This window comes from Lampetra planeri, chromosome 60, assembly GCF_965212315.1.
Source record: "Lampetra planeri chromosome 60, kcLamPlan1.2.h2, whole genome shotgun sequence".
NCBI lineage: Eukaryota > Metazoa > Chordata > Hyperoartia > Petromyzontiformes > Petromyzontidae > Lampetra > Lampetra planeri.
In genome coordinates, this window is record NC_136166.1 from 1,153,595 (window position 1) to 1,167,742 (window position 14,148).

The window sequence follows — 14,148 nt, forward strand, 5'->3', positions numbered from 1 at the left end:
GCTCTGCTAAACGTCCCGGGAGAACCGAGCCAACTCACTGCACGCAGGCGCGCCACCTGAAGCCCAGGTGTGTGGAGTGGTCAGGTTGAGCCCGTGAACGAGGATCTTGAGGCTGGGTGGCTCGGATGGTTCAGAGCGGCGAGCCAACTCCCCCAACAGCTCTGGGCCTCAAGTATGGGGGGAATTGCCCGTGACACAAAACAAAAAACAAACCCCCAGACTCTCGTTGAAAGCAAGATTCATGATGTTTGGTCTTCCGAAGGGTTGGGCACCGATCCAAGTGGATGACGGAGTGAAGATGCGTGCCTTGAAACTCGGTTCAAGCAGCGAGACGCCACCACCACCACCTTCTACTCAGGCGCATGTGCACGGCTGGGGTTGCGTTGTGCTGTGGATGGAGACCGCGTGAAGGAAATTTCCACGAATATTCCTGGCATGAGTAACAACTCATCGTGCCTGTGAGCAAACGTTGGGGAATGATTTGAACCACGCTATCGATTTTTTTGTTGTTTAAAGAAAATTGTCACCGACAATGTTGACCTGTTGACAATGTTCCGAGCGTGCTGGACTCACGGTCGCTGCGTTGGGAATTCCACTTAAGGGTCACCTTAGCCCATCGTCCCACCTGGGCCCATGCAATATATTCCACTTTGTGACAGGTCAACAGTGATTGAGCTTTGGGGAATACACTACCACCATGGCAGCGTGGGATTTACACTTCCGATTCATTAATATTAATTACACAGTTAAGCGAGACACTGTGACCTTTCAGCTTTGACAACAGATGGCTTAACTTACTTCATGTATTTACTAACCAACATATATTTAGCCACGTATTATTTGAACATGCACCGTCTATGCTAATTGGTTTTTTACCCTTTTATCTGGCAACAAAACTGACACCTTTATACGAGGAGTCATGTTTGCATAGACCACAATACCTGCAGTCATAATGCAAACAAAAAACATAACTCTGATAATGTATGCACTGTCCTTGAAGTTGATTGGTCCACACCCGAGACAGCTTTCCTTAGAGCCTAGTCTCACATGGTGTTGGACCAGATGACGCCAAAAGGCGTTTTTTGTTTGCATTATGACTGCAGGTATTGTGGTCTATGCAAACATGACTCCTCGTAAAAAAGGTGTCAGTTTTGTTGCCAGATAAAAGGGTAAAAAACCAATTATCATATTTTTCTACTGGAAAATAAGGTTCCAATGATGCACCGTCTAGTTTAATAGAAACACGGTAAAAGTGCATCCCTGCAATAGCTTGCGCTCACTACTGCTAGCAGAAGCACCTGCACTACAGGGAACTCTGGAGAGTCACTCGGGAGGGTCTTTGGCCTACTCTTCCAAGCTGCACAGAGAACTGAAATACCGTACAGGAGGACTCGGTGCCTCTGGGAGTAGTTCTGTGGCGAGAATCGGGGCAGGCCTATCGGGACGGTTCTCCGCTGCTCCACCGATCGGTGCCAAAGTCGTCGCCGCACGACGAGCACGCGTGCTCAGGACAATGCCTGTGCGACTCTTTGGGGGCTCGTCCGGGTGGGTACGCGAAGAGGTCGGATTGTGCGACATCCGTGACCTGGCCAATGTCTGCACTGGGTACGGGGCGGTCGATTGGTTGGGACGGATGTGCGACGGTCAGACACATGGCGTTGTTGATGAAGTCGCCCTCCTCGGTCCCCCACGGCCTCAGTTCAACCACAGCGGTGCGCGAGCCAGTGAGCGGTGGCGATGGCGGTCGTTGTCGCCACGGAGTTCGCCTTCAACGCCTCCACACCACGACCCCAGCCGCTGTCTGGAGACGCCGGCGCGTCGTGGTGCAGCAGCCGTCCGCGTCGTGAAGCCCTGCACGTGCGCGATGGACTTCCTTCACACTCCACCTGGCATCATTCTTCCCACCCCATCTACTTGAGGTGTAATGGAGGCTTCGTGATGTCTGATAAAGAAGACCACACAAGACAGCACGTGTGCATAATGTCTTAAACGTTTTAATTGCCACAACTTTCATACCGCAAACGTGAGTATTTGCAATTTCCCTGTAAAAAAAACGTTCACTTAAAACACAATAAATAAATACAAAATTAAATGAGATGCCACCTTAGATGCGATTCACAAGTTCTCATGGTCCATCCATAACCGAGATCCGCACGGTCCGACGGCGCGACAGCGGCGTCGCCCGCTCACCACGGCCGCCCGGGCCCACGGGGCCGGCGGCGCGTGGGCCGCAAGCGGCACTCCTACTGGGGGCCCGCTGGACCTCCCGCTTTAACATCTCATTAGAATCTTAAGTTTAGTTTTACACATTTCATGAGCTTTCGCGTGAGCGAGGCCGGCAGTGCTACGAGCTAAATCATCGACTGCGAAACCCTCGCTTAGCCGACACCAATCCATCGCCTCCACGCCCCGACTGCCTCCACTGTGGTGGGTAAAGGCGCAGCCCTGCAACCGCCTGCCCACGGCCACTGCGGGCGCATGGGACCTCCACTCGAGGGGGCTCTCGAGAGCCCCACTGAGGGGGTGTTTTGGCCTACTTTTCCACGCGACTATAACGTTTAATAGGATTACTTGATAGTTTGTAATATTACGATGAAGTTACTTTGTATAGACGCCCCAAGGTCCTTCATCGCCAAGCCACGCTGTGCCAATTTGAGCCAAGGTTTATACCCCCTAGGACAGAGCTGAAAACTCACAGTAGGGCCGCGATGCCTGATTGAAATGTCACTTTAAGTGATCCGCTTCATCCTGACGCGAGCGCTATCTGTTCCTAAGTGCCAACGAAACGCGCTGCAGTCGAGCCGAACGCATCACCGTCGTCATCGTGGGAATAGGCCCACAGGATACAGCCAAAGTTACCATCGGCAGGATAGAACCAGATTTACCATCGGCAGGATAGAACTAGAGTTTCCATCGGCAGGATACAGCCAGAGTTACTATCGACAGGATAGAACTAAAGTTACCATTGGCAGGATAGAACCAGAGTTACCATCGGCAGGATAGAACCAGAGTTACCATCGACAGGATAGAACCAGAGTTACCATCAGCCACATTTCAGCATTCGCGTTTGGGAAACAGCACTCCCGAGAAATCGCCGTGGCAGCGACTCCGCAACGCTCGACTCGGTGCGACCGATTGGGCAGTGTAGCAAACCGATCCACCGCACGCCGGCTTGCAGTCATCCCGCAATCGACCCACGTGCATCCACACACACTCTACTGGCTTGCTTCTACGTACTGTACATCAACACACATTAGAAGTCACACTGTACACGACCCGATTAACTCTCGTGACGTGGGGTCACCATTCGACGCGAGACCACGTTGCGTCTCGTTCCTACCGAGCAACCACCTGTGTGTGTGTGTGTGCCCGCTCATTTGTTCACTCGTACTTCATGCCGTTCGCTTCAAAAGTAAACGAGCAAGAGCATATCAGTTGCATAATAGGAACTCGATCTCGGCATGCATGACGCCACGTACGCGTCGTGTGCGTGGGGACGACCGTCAATCGACGGATCCAGGGTTGCCTCTGCTGCGTGCTTTGAGGCTGTCGCCGGAGTGACCGCACACGAGATGATTGTTGAAAGGTGGCGGCTTGCGAGCAGATCTTTCTTCCAAGTTCGTTCATTTTGTCCAAAGGTGTTACCGGACGGAACTTCTGCGGGCGACATCTTTCAATCTGGGGTCAAACGCCGGGGCCAATTGGAATCCGACCGCCCACTCCCGAGATCGCGAGCCGAACTGATGACCGACCGGCCACTCCAGGAGTCGTGCGTCGATGTGGAATTTCATAACCGCAGCGGTTGCAGCTTGGCGCTGCCACATAGTTTGGTCACGGCTGGCACGGAATGACAAAATACAAAAAAAATAAAAAATTCGATGTCCCCAAGTGTCCGGACTGCGCACCGCCTGTTCCCTCTCCGACGCGTCTTTAGTGGTTTCACCGATTTTGCCTTCTCAGCTTTCCACCCGAGCTCTCACCGCCACTACCCAGTGAACACGGAACACTTTTTGCCAACTTCGGTCCAACCACAGGCGTTGGCACCACCTTGGCATGCTTACTCGGTAATTTCACTGCTCTGCTCGTTAAATCATTTTACAATGGTGAGAAAAAGTGAATTACTCTTCAGGTTTTTATCTTTGATACAAATACAAAGCAAGCTCACCGAAACACACGCCTTGGTGTTTTTGGTAACCCTTAGGCAGGTTCGCACCAACTAAAAAATTCCAGGCGATCTGTCGCGTCCCGGCGCCCGGCTGATTTTTAATGCCCCTCCACATTCCATCTCAGCAAGCGAACGGATATTGTGAGGCTCCGAAATGAAATGTGGTTTCCTCTTTAAGATCTTCCTAATTTGACGAGGATATCAATACGCGGGTAGCTTTGTAGAACGGACAATGATCAATGTCCTTTATGTTTGTAAGAATGCCTTTATGCTTCAGTGGATGAAAAGATAAATGAGCTACAGATGAGCACAGTGCTCATTAGGGTGTGCAGGTAAATACGTGGTGTGAATCGCACAACTTGCGACTAATTTCTTCCAAAATAGGCGACCGAATCAATTAACGGATATTGTGAGGCTCCGAAATGAAATGTGGTTTCCTCTTTAAGATCTTCCTAATTTGACGAGGATATCAATACGCGGGTAGCTTTGTAGAACGGACAATGATCAATGTCCTTTATGTTTGTAAGAATGCCTTTATGCTTCAGTGGATGAAAAGATAAATGAGCTACAGATAAGCACAGTGCTCATTAGGGTGTGCAGGTAAATACGTGGTGTGAATCGCACAACTTGCGACTAATTTCTTCCAAAATAGGCGACCGAATCAATTAGTAAAATGTAAAAGGGGCAGCCACTCACAGCCCTGTCATGTCCCGCTCTCAGCCCCGCTCCATCACAGGGAGCTCTGGGGAGCCCCCCTTGAAGGGGGCATTTGTCTCCCTCGCGAATCTTTAACGAATCCCACGGTGACACTTAAAACTGTGAGAGCCGTGCGGTCACACGACTGCTCGCAGGAGGCCTCCCCGAAACATCGACCACTTCTCACGATCATGCGATGTCACCCCGAGAGGGGCGAGGTGGGGGTCGATGGATTCTACAAGAAGCTCCCGGCACATGGAGCAAAACGTCAGACGTTGCGCCGACGGCGCTCGCACGCCCTCCACAGCAGGGCGTGCGAGCGCCGTGGCCGCCTGGTGACCACGACCCACGGAGACCGACGACGGCTCTGAGGACTGCGCGGCAATGTGGCGGCGCTGTGGTAACACTCGTGCCTTGCCGCTAGAAAAGCCCGAGTTCCATTCCCGACCGGGGCGCCGCAGCCACGATGCAGACTCCCCAGGCGCAGCCACGGCTCATGCTGGGGCCGGACGGCTCGCGTCCCACGGGGTAACGCTCACCGTGGGGTACCGGCCATTACCCCGCGGTGTCTGTTACCCCGCGGTGCGCGGGCGTGGTGAGTTACCCCACGGTATGCAGGCGTGGTGAGTTACCCCACGGTGAGCGGGCGTGGTGAGTTACCCCACGGTGAGCGGGCGTGGTGAATTACCCCACGGGGTCCATGATGAAACAACAAAAAAGGAAATCCCCAATAACAGAGTGTGACATTCATAGATACCCCGCTGATATCAAATTGCCCTTTCTGCGGTTGATTAGATACCGTGAAAGCGATGGTCCCATATCTGAGAGAGGAGGAGTGATATGAGAGTTAATGAGTCGCGCAATGACCATCCCTGTCGGAATATTTAGAGAATTCCAAATAAGATTGCAACCGAGATCGGAATTCCTGAGAAAATTCCCAAACGTTATAAAGAAGGCTAATTCAGGAGACGCGGTAGAATTGTGCACAGAGAATTTTGGAGAAAAAATCGTACAGAAAGCAAACGATCGACATCAACCCGCGAGGAGGCCGGGGAGCGTCGGCACCTGGAGATGCCGACGATTCCAACCGTCCAGAGACCCGGGAAGCGCGGCAAAGACCTCCCCAGAGATTGTAAACAACGTCCAGTGCCAGGGGTCTGCTGGGGACGCGGAAGGGGCCCGTGGAGGATCAGAGACACAGAGAGATGCGCCGGGGGTCAGGGTCGCTGCGATGCTGCGTGGAGCGCCATGGCCATCACCACGATCACCGCGTGGTGCGCCACGATGATTAACACGTGGTGCGCCGTGGTGCGCCGTGGTGATCACGGTGTGGTGCGCTGTGGTGATCACGGCGTGGTGCGCCGTGGTGTTCACCGCGTGGTGGGCCGTGGTGTTCACCGCGTGGTGATCATGGCGTGGTGCGCCGTGGTGTTCACCGCGTGGTGGGCCGTGGTGTTCACCGCGTGGTGATCACCATGGTGATCACGGCGTGGTGCGCCGTGGTGATCACGGCGTGGTGCACCGTGGTGATCACGGCGTGGTGATCACCGTGATCACGGCGTGGTGCGCCGTGGTGATCACCGCGTGATGATCACCGCGTGGCGATACCGCTTCCTCTAGGCTTTGCTACTGCTCTGCTCGTAATCGTCACGGGTTTTGAAGTATGACCGAAGGTCACCTGAAAAGCAAATTGCAGTTCACTCAACTTGTCTGACGATGATGACGGCAAGCTGCCGCTTTACAATTCGCGTCGCTTCCATCGCAACGTGCTGCCGGAATATCAGGGCGTAATAATATCATCGTTATCATCGCTTTGTCGTCAATTACCCCCAAAAACGTTTCACAAAGCGCCAATTTAATGGGCAGTCGCTACTTTTCGATTGTTGTGAACTTTTAAGAATTCGGAAATGTTTTGTCGGTAAATGAAACGTTAACGCCAAAAAATTAACGAGCAACGGTAATGACGGCGATGATGATGACGCTTTGTAAACGGGACGACGGTGCGATCGTTGCGGTGGTCATATCGTACGGCGTGTGCCGTAGTGATGCCATGGTAACACGCTATTGCTGTAGTATCGCCGTAGTAACACGGAATCGCCGTGGTGACACGGTATTGCCGTAGTAACGCGGTATCGCCAGTTACACGATATCGCCAGTTACACGATATCGCTATAGTAAAGCAGTATCGGCATAGTAATTCGGTATCGCCGTGGTGACGCGACATCGCCGTGGTGACGCGACGTCGCCGTGGTGACGTGGTGTCGCCGTGGTGACGCGACGTCGCCGTGGTGACGCGACGTCGCCGTAGTGACGCGACATCGCCGTGGTGACGTGGTGTCGCGGCGACGCTACGGCCTGGCGACAGGACGTCTGGCTGAGACAAAACCCTAACAGTCAACGTCACGAAGAAGCTCGCTATCAAGAGTCACGTAGCATAGAGATATCAAGAATAGCGCTATCAAGAGTAGCATAGCGCTATCAAGAGAGTCGCGGATGCAACTCATAGTGCACATCATGCTGGGTAGCAGAGCTCAACAGTTTGCCTGCCAAATGAAAACACAAAAACTTTTGGTTTCTGGCTCAGTTTTCCCCGTAAGGCTGTGTTCTCTTTCGCTGTTGTCATCATGTCTATGGGGTTTCGTGTTTTACATACGCATGCAAGAAGACGTTTCGACAACGCGTTTGTCGCTCGGAAGTTTGGGACGGTTGAGATTTTACAACAGCAACAACAACAATGTACGCGGCGCAGATTTCGTGCAGATCTTAAATAATTACAAAATAAACAAAAGGAGGAGGAAGGAGCAGCGGTGGCAGAGATGTTCCGGGTGTTGTTTTGAACAGCACCAGCATCCTAGACGATGACTGGGCTCTCGTGGCCGTCGCCCTGCTGCCTGGTCGTGTCGTACGCCCGGACCACCTCCGTCTGAGAGAGGACCCCGTTCTCCTCCTGCGAGAACGCGTAGCCATCTGCAAACGAGTCACGGGAACGAGCAACGTGTCACCGTGCGCGGTGAGCAGCGAAAGCACCACGCTGGCGGATCTGGGCGAGCGCGCTTCTGTAGCCGGACATGAACAACGGGGGTCAGGGAAGTCCGGGTTAAAGGTCAGGTCGGCCCGACGATTAGAAGCATGGTTGTCAAAAGCAATTGGTTCGTATTACTTGCAAGAGTAAAAAAAGCCAGCAAAAAATTGTTTTTTTCCCGCACAAATAAAAAAGTCTAACGCAATAAACGTGGTTACGTTTAAAACGGACAAACGAAGGGAACTGCCGCTGTGGTGCAGCGGTCAGCAGGCGCACGGGACTTCAGAGGTCGAAGGTTCGATTCCATCTCCCGGCAGCGGCAGGGTGAATGGGTTCACCGCAGTCGGCAGGCCCACCGGAAGTGGGGTAAAGTGTAGGTGCTCCCACCTTATCCAACACGCCTGGTCAGTGTGGAAGAGTTCAAATGCCCTCTCTTGAGCGCCCACTAGCGGAAGCTCTAATGCCAGCAGCAACACGAGCCAGGAATTGAAGGGCTGCACCGTGACCTCGTAATAAGAGCCGATGGCACACGCAACCCCGCGGTGCCTGCCATTGAATTGGTAAACCGGTTCTGAAAATGGTTACCGGTTCGCCGGTTACCGGTTAACCACCCCAGTTAGGAGCATGGCTCTTTTAGGGGATGACTGAGTGCGGTTAGAGAGTTGGGGTGGAACTAAGGTCTGGTATGTTTAAGCTTGGGGGTTAGTGTTAGGGGTAGGAGTGTGGTCTAAGTGGTTCATGTGGAGAGTGTTAGGGGTTGGAGTGTGGTCTGGATAGTTCATGTGGAGAGTGTTAGGGGTTGGAGTGTGGTCTGGGTGGTTCATGTGGAGAGTGTTAGGGGTAGGAGTGTGGTCTGGGTGGTTTATGTGGAGAGTGTTAGGGGTAGGAGTGTGGTCTGGGTGGTTCATGTGGAGAGTGTTAGGGGTTGGAGTGTGGTCTGGATAGTTCATGTGGAGAGTGTTAGGGGTTGGAGTGTGGTCTGGGTGGTTCATGTGGAGAGTGTTAGGGGTGGGAGTGTCGTCTGGGTGGTTCATGTGGAGAGTGTTAGGGGTAGGAGTGTGGTCTGGATAGTTCATGTGGATAGTGTTAGGGGTAGTAGTGTGGTCTGGGTGGTTCATGTGGAGAGTGTTAGGGGTTGAAGTGTGGTCTGGGTGGTTCATGTGGAGAGTGTTAGGGGTAGAGGTGTGGTCTGGGTGGTTCATGTGGAGAGTGTTAGGGGTAGGAGTGTGGTCTGGGTAGTTCATGTGGAGAGTGTTAGGGGTAGGAGTGTGGTCTGGGTGGTTCATGTGGAGAGTGTTAGGGGTAGGAGTGTGGTCTGGATAGTTCATGTGGAGAGTGTTAGGGGTTGGAGTGTGGTCTGGGTGGTTCATGTGGAGAGTGTTAGGGGTAGGAGTGTGGTCTGGAAAGTTTATGTGGAGAGTGTTAGGGGTAGAGGTGTGGTCTGGGTGGTTCATGTGGAGAGTGTTAGGGGTAGGAGTGTCGTCTGGGTGGTTCATGTGGAGAGTGTTAGGGGTAGGAGTGTGGTCTGGGTGGTTCATGCGGAGAGTGTTAGGGGTAGGAGTGTGGTCTGGGTGGTTCATGTGGAGAGTGTTAGGGGTTGGAGTGTGGTCTGGATAGTTCATGTGGAGAGTGTTAGGGGGAGAGGTGTGGTCTGGGTGGTTCATGTGGAGAGTGTTAGGGGTAGGAGTGTGGTCTGGGTGGTTTATGTGGAGAGTGTTAGGGGTAGGAGTGTGGTCTGGGTGGTTCATGTGGAGAGTGTTAGGGGTAGGAGTGTGGTCTGGGTGGTTCATGTGGAGTGATAGGGGTAGGAGTGTGGTCTGGGTGGTTCATGTGAAGAGTGTTAAGAGTAAGAGTGTGGTCTGGGTGGTTCATGTGGAGAGTGTTAGGGGTTGGAGTGTGGTCTGGGTGGTTCATGTGGAGAGTGTTAGGGGTAGGAGTGTGGTCTGGATAGTTCATGTGGAGAGTGTTAGGGGTAGGAGTGTGGTCTGGATAGTTCATGTGGAGAGTGTTAGGGGTAGAGGTGTGGTCTGGGTGGTTCATGTGGAGAGTGTTAGGGGTAGGAGTGTGGTCTGGGTAGTTCATGTGGAGAGTGTTAGGGGTAGGAGTGTGGTCTGGGTGGTTCATGTGGAGAGTGTTAGGGGTAGGAGTGTGGTCTGGATAGTTCATGTGGAGAGTGTTAGGGGTTGGAGTGTGGTCTGAGTGGTTCATGTGGAGAGTGTTAGGGGTAGGAGTGTGGTCTGGGTGGTTCATGTGGAGAGTGTTAGGGGTAGGAGTGTGGTCTGGAAAGTTCATGTGGAGAGTGTTAGGGGTAGAGGTGTGGTCTGGGTGGTTCATGTGGAGAGTGTTAGGGGTAGGAGTGTGGTCTGGGTGGTTCATGTGGAGAGTGTTAGGGGTAGGAGTGTGGTCTGGGTGGTTCATGTGGAGAGTGTTAGGGGTAGGAGTGTGGTCTGGGTGGTTCATGTGGAGTGATAGGGGTAGGAGTGTGGTCTGGGTGGTTCATGTGGAGAGTGTTAGGGGTAGGAGTGTGGTCTGGGTGGTTCATGTGGAGAGTGTTAGGGCTTGGAGTGTGGTCTGGGTGGTTCATGTGGAGAGTGTTAGGGGTAGGAGTGTGGTCTGGATAGTTCATGTGGAGAGTGTTAGGGGTAGGAGTGTGGTCTGGATAGTTCATGTGGAGAGTGTTAGGGGTAGGAGTGTGGTCTGGGTGGTTCATGTGGAGAGTGATAGGGGTAGGAGTGTGGTCTGGGTGGTTCATATGGTGAGTGTTAGGGGTAGAGGTGTGGTCTGGGTGGTTCATGTGGAGAGTGTTAAGGGTAGGAGTGTGGTCTGGGTGGTTCATGTGGAGAGTGTTAGGGGTAGGAGTGTGGTCCGGGTGGTTCATGTGGAGAGTGTTAGGGGTAGGAGTGTGGTCTGGGTGGTTCATGTGGAGAGTGTTAGGGGTTGGAGTGTGGTCTGGAGAGTTCATGTGGAGAGTGTTAGGGGGAGAGGTGTGGTCTGGGTGGTTCATGTGGAGAGTGTTAGGGGTAGGAGTGTGGTCTGGGTGGTTCATGTGGAGAGTGTTAGGGGTAGGAGTGTGGTCTGGGTGGTTCATGTGGAGAGTGTTAGGGGTAGGAGTGTGGTCTGGGTGGTTCATGTGGAGTGATAGGGGTAGGAGTGTGGTCTGGGTGGTTCATGTGGAGAGTGTTAGGGGTAGGAGTGTGGTCTGGGTGGTTCATGTGGAGAGTGTTAGGGGTTGGAGTATGGTCTGGGTGGTTCATGTGGAGAGTGTTAGGGGTAGGAGTGTGGTCTGGATAGTTCATGTGGAGAGTGTTAGGGGTAGGAGTGTGGTCTGGATAGTTCATGTGGAGAGTGTTAGGGGTAGGATTGTGGTCTGGGTGGTTCAAGTGGAGAGTGATAGGGGTAGGAGTGTGGTCTGGGTGGTTCATGTGGTGAGTGTTAGGGGTAGGAGTGTGGTCTGGGTGGTTCATGTGGAGAGTGTTAGGGGTAGGAGTGTGGTCTGGATAGTTCATGTGGAGAGTGTTAGGGGTTGGAGTGTGGTCTGGGTGGTTCATGTGGAGAGTGTTAGGGGTAGAGGTGTGGTCTGGGTGGTTCATGTGGAGAGTGTTAGGGGTTGGAGTGTGGTCTGGGTGGTTCATGTGGAGAGTGTTAGGGGTAGGAGTGTGGTCTGGGTGGTTCATGTGGAGAGTGTTAGGGGTAGGAGTGTGGTCTGGATAGTTCATGTGGATAGTGTTAGGGCTAGAGGTGTGGTCTGGGTGGTTCATGTGGAGAGTGTTAGGGGTAGGAGTGTGGTCTGGGTGGTTCATGTGGAGAGTGTTAGGGGTAGGAGTGTGGTCTGGGTGGTTCATGTGGAGAGTGTTAGGGGTAGGAGTGTGGTCTGGGTGGTTCATGTGGAGAATGTTAGGGGTTGGAGTGTGGTCTGGAAAGTTCATGTGGAGAGTGTTAGGGGTAGGAGTGTGGTCTGGGTGGTTCATGTGGAGAGTGTTAGGGGTAGGAGTGTGGTCTGGGTGGTTCATGTGGAGAGTGTTAGGGGTAGGAGTGTGGTCTGGGTGGTTCATGTGGAGAGTGTTAGGGGTAGGAGTGTGGTCTGGGTGGTTCATGTGGAGTGATAGGGGTAGGAGTGTGGTCTGGGTGGTTCATGTGGAGAGTGTTAGGGGTAGGAGTGTGGTCTGGGTGGTTCACGTGGAGAGTGTTAGGGGTTGGAGTGTGGTCTGGGTGGTTCATGTGGAGAGTGTTAGGGGTAGGAGTGTGGTCTGGGTGGTTCATGTGGAGAGTGTTAGGGGTAGGAGTGTGGTCTGGATAGTTCATGTGGATAGTGTTAGGGGTAGAGGTGTGGTCTGGGTGGTTCATGTGGAGAGTGTAAGGGGTAGGAGTGTGGTCTGGGTGGTTCATGTGGAGAGTGTTAGGGGTAGGAGTGTGGTCTGGGTGGTTCATGTGGAGAGTGTTAGGGGTAGGAGTGTGGTCTGGGTGGTTCATGTGGAGAATGTTAGGGGTTGGAGTGTGGTCTGGATAGTTCATGTGGAGAGTGTTAGGGGGAGAGGTGTGGTCTGGGTGGTTCATGTGGAGAGTGTTAGGGGTAGGAGTGTGGTCTGGGTGGTTCATGTGGAGAGTGTTAGGGGTAGGAGTGTGGTCTGGGTGGTTCATGTGGAGAGTGTTAGGGGTAGGAGTGTGGTCTGGGTGGTTCATGTGGAGTGATAGGGGTAGGAGTGTGGTCTGGGTGGTTCATGTGGAGAGTGTTAGGGGTAGGAGTGTGGTCTGGGTGGTTCATGTGGAGAGTGTTAGGGGTTGGAGTGTGGTCTGGGTGGTTCATGTGGAGAGTGTTAGGGGTAGGAGTGTGGTCTGGATAGTGCATGTGGAGAGTGTTAGGGGTAGGAGTGTGGTCTGGATAGTTCATGTGGAGAGTGTTAGGGGTAGGAGTGTGGTCTGGGTGGTTCATGTGGAGAGTGATAGGGGTAGGAGTGTGGTCTGGGTGGTTCATGTGGTGAGTGTTAGGGGTAGGAGGGTGGTCTGGGTGGTTCATGTGGAGAGTGTTAGGGGTAGGAGTGTGGTCTGGATAGTTCATGTGGAGAGTGTTAGGGGTTGGAGTGTGGTCTGGGTGGTTCATGTGGAGAGTGTTAGGGGTAGGAGTGTGGTCTGGATAGTTCATGTGGAGAGTGTTAGGGGTAGGAGTGTGGTCTGGGTGGTTCATGTGGAGAGTGTTAGGGGTTGGAGTGTGGTCTGGGTGGTTCATGTAGAGAGTGTTAGGGGTAGGAGTGTGGTCTGGGTGGTTCATGTGGAGAGTGTTAGGGGTAGGAGAGTTGTCTGGGTGGTTCATGTGGAGAGTGTTAGGGGTAGAGGTGTGGTCTGGGTGGTTCATGTGGAGAGTGTTAGGGGTAGGAGTGTGGTCTGGGTGGTTCATGTGGAGAGTGTTAGGGGTAGGAGTGTGGTCTGGGTGGTTCATGTGGAGAGTGTTAGGGGTAGGAGTGTGGTCTGGGTGGTTCATGTGGAGAGTGTTAGGGGTAGGAGTGTGGTCTGGGTGGTTCATGTGGAGAGTGTTAGGGGTTGAAGTGTGGTCTGGATAGTTCATGTGGAGAGTGTTAGGGGGAGAGGTGTGGTCTGGGTGGTTCATGTGGAGAGTGTTAGGGGTAGGAGTGTGGTCTGGGTGGTTCATGTGGAGAGTGTTAGGGGTAGGAGTGTGGTCTGGGTGGTTCATGTGGAGAGTGTTATGGGTAGGAGTGTGGTCTGGGTGGTTCATGTGGAGAGTGTTAGGGGTAGGAGTGTGGTCTGGGTGGTTCGTGTGGAGAGTGTTAGGGGTTGGAGTGTGGTCTGGGTGGTTCATGTGGAGAGTCTTAGGGGTAGGAGTGTGGTCTGGATAGTTCATGTGGAGAGTGTTAGTGGTAGGAGTGTGGTCTGGATAGTTCATGTGGAGAGTGTTAGGGGTAGGAGTGTGGTCTGGGTGGTTCATGTGGAGAGTGATAGGGGTAGGAGTGTGGTCTGGGTGGTTCATGTGGAGAGTGTTAGGGGTAGGAGTGTGGTCTGGGTGGTTCATGTGGAGAGTGTTAGGGGTTGGAGTGTGGTCTGGGTGGTTCATGTGGAGAGTGTTAGGGGTAGAGGTGTGGTCTGGGTGGTTCATGTGGAGAGTGTTAGGGGTAGGAGTGTGGTCTGGGTAGTTCATGTGGAGTGTTAGGGGTAGGAGTGTGGTCTGGGTGGTTCATGTGGAGAGTGTTAGGGGTAGGAGTGTGGTCTGGATAGTTCATGTGGAGAGTGTTAGGGGTTGGAGTGTGGTCTGGGT

The 14,148-nt window shown here is 53.2% G+C and overlaps 1 protein-coding gene across 5 annotated transcripts in view; it reads right to left on the reverse strand.

Annotated features, from left to right (window-relative positions):
* Nucleotides 1–1,974: 1,974 nt before the first annotated feature.
* Nucleotides 1,975–14,148, reverse strand: part of LOC144736275 (phospholipid-transporting ATPase IA-like) — a 188,574-nt gene continuing 176,400 nt past the window's right edge. For all 5 annotated transcript variants that reach the window (XM_078618906.1, XM_078618908.1, XM_078618904.1 and 2 more), the window contains one exon: nt 1,975–7,828. In XM_078618906.1, the coding sequence (XP_078475032.1) occupies nt 7,713–7,828 (116 nt within the window). In that variant the 3' untranslated portion in view covers nt 1,975–7,712. The remainder of the gene's footprint in view (nt 7,829–14,148) is intronic.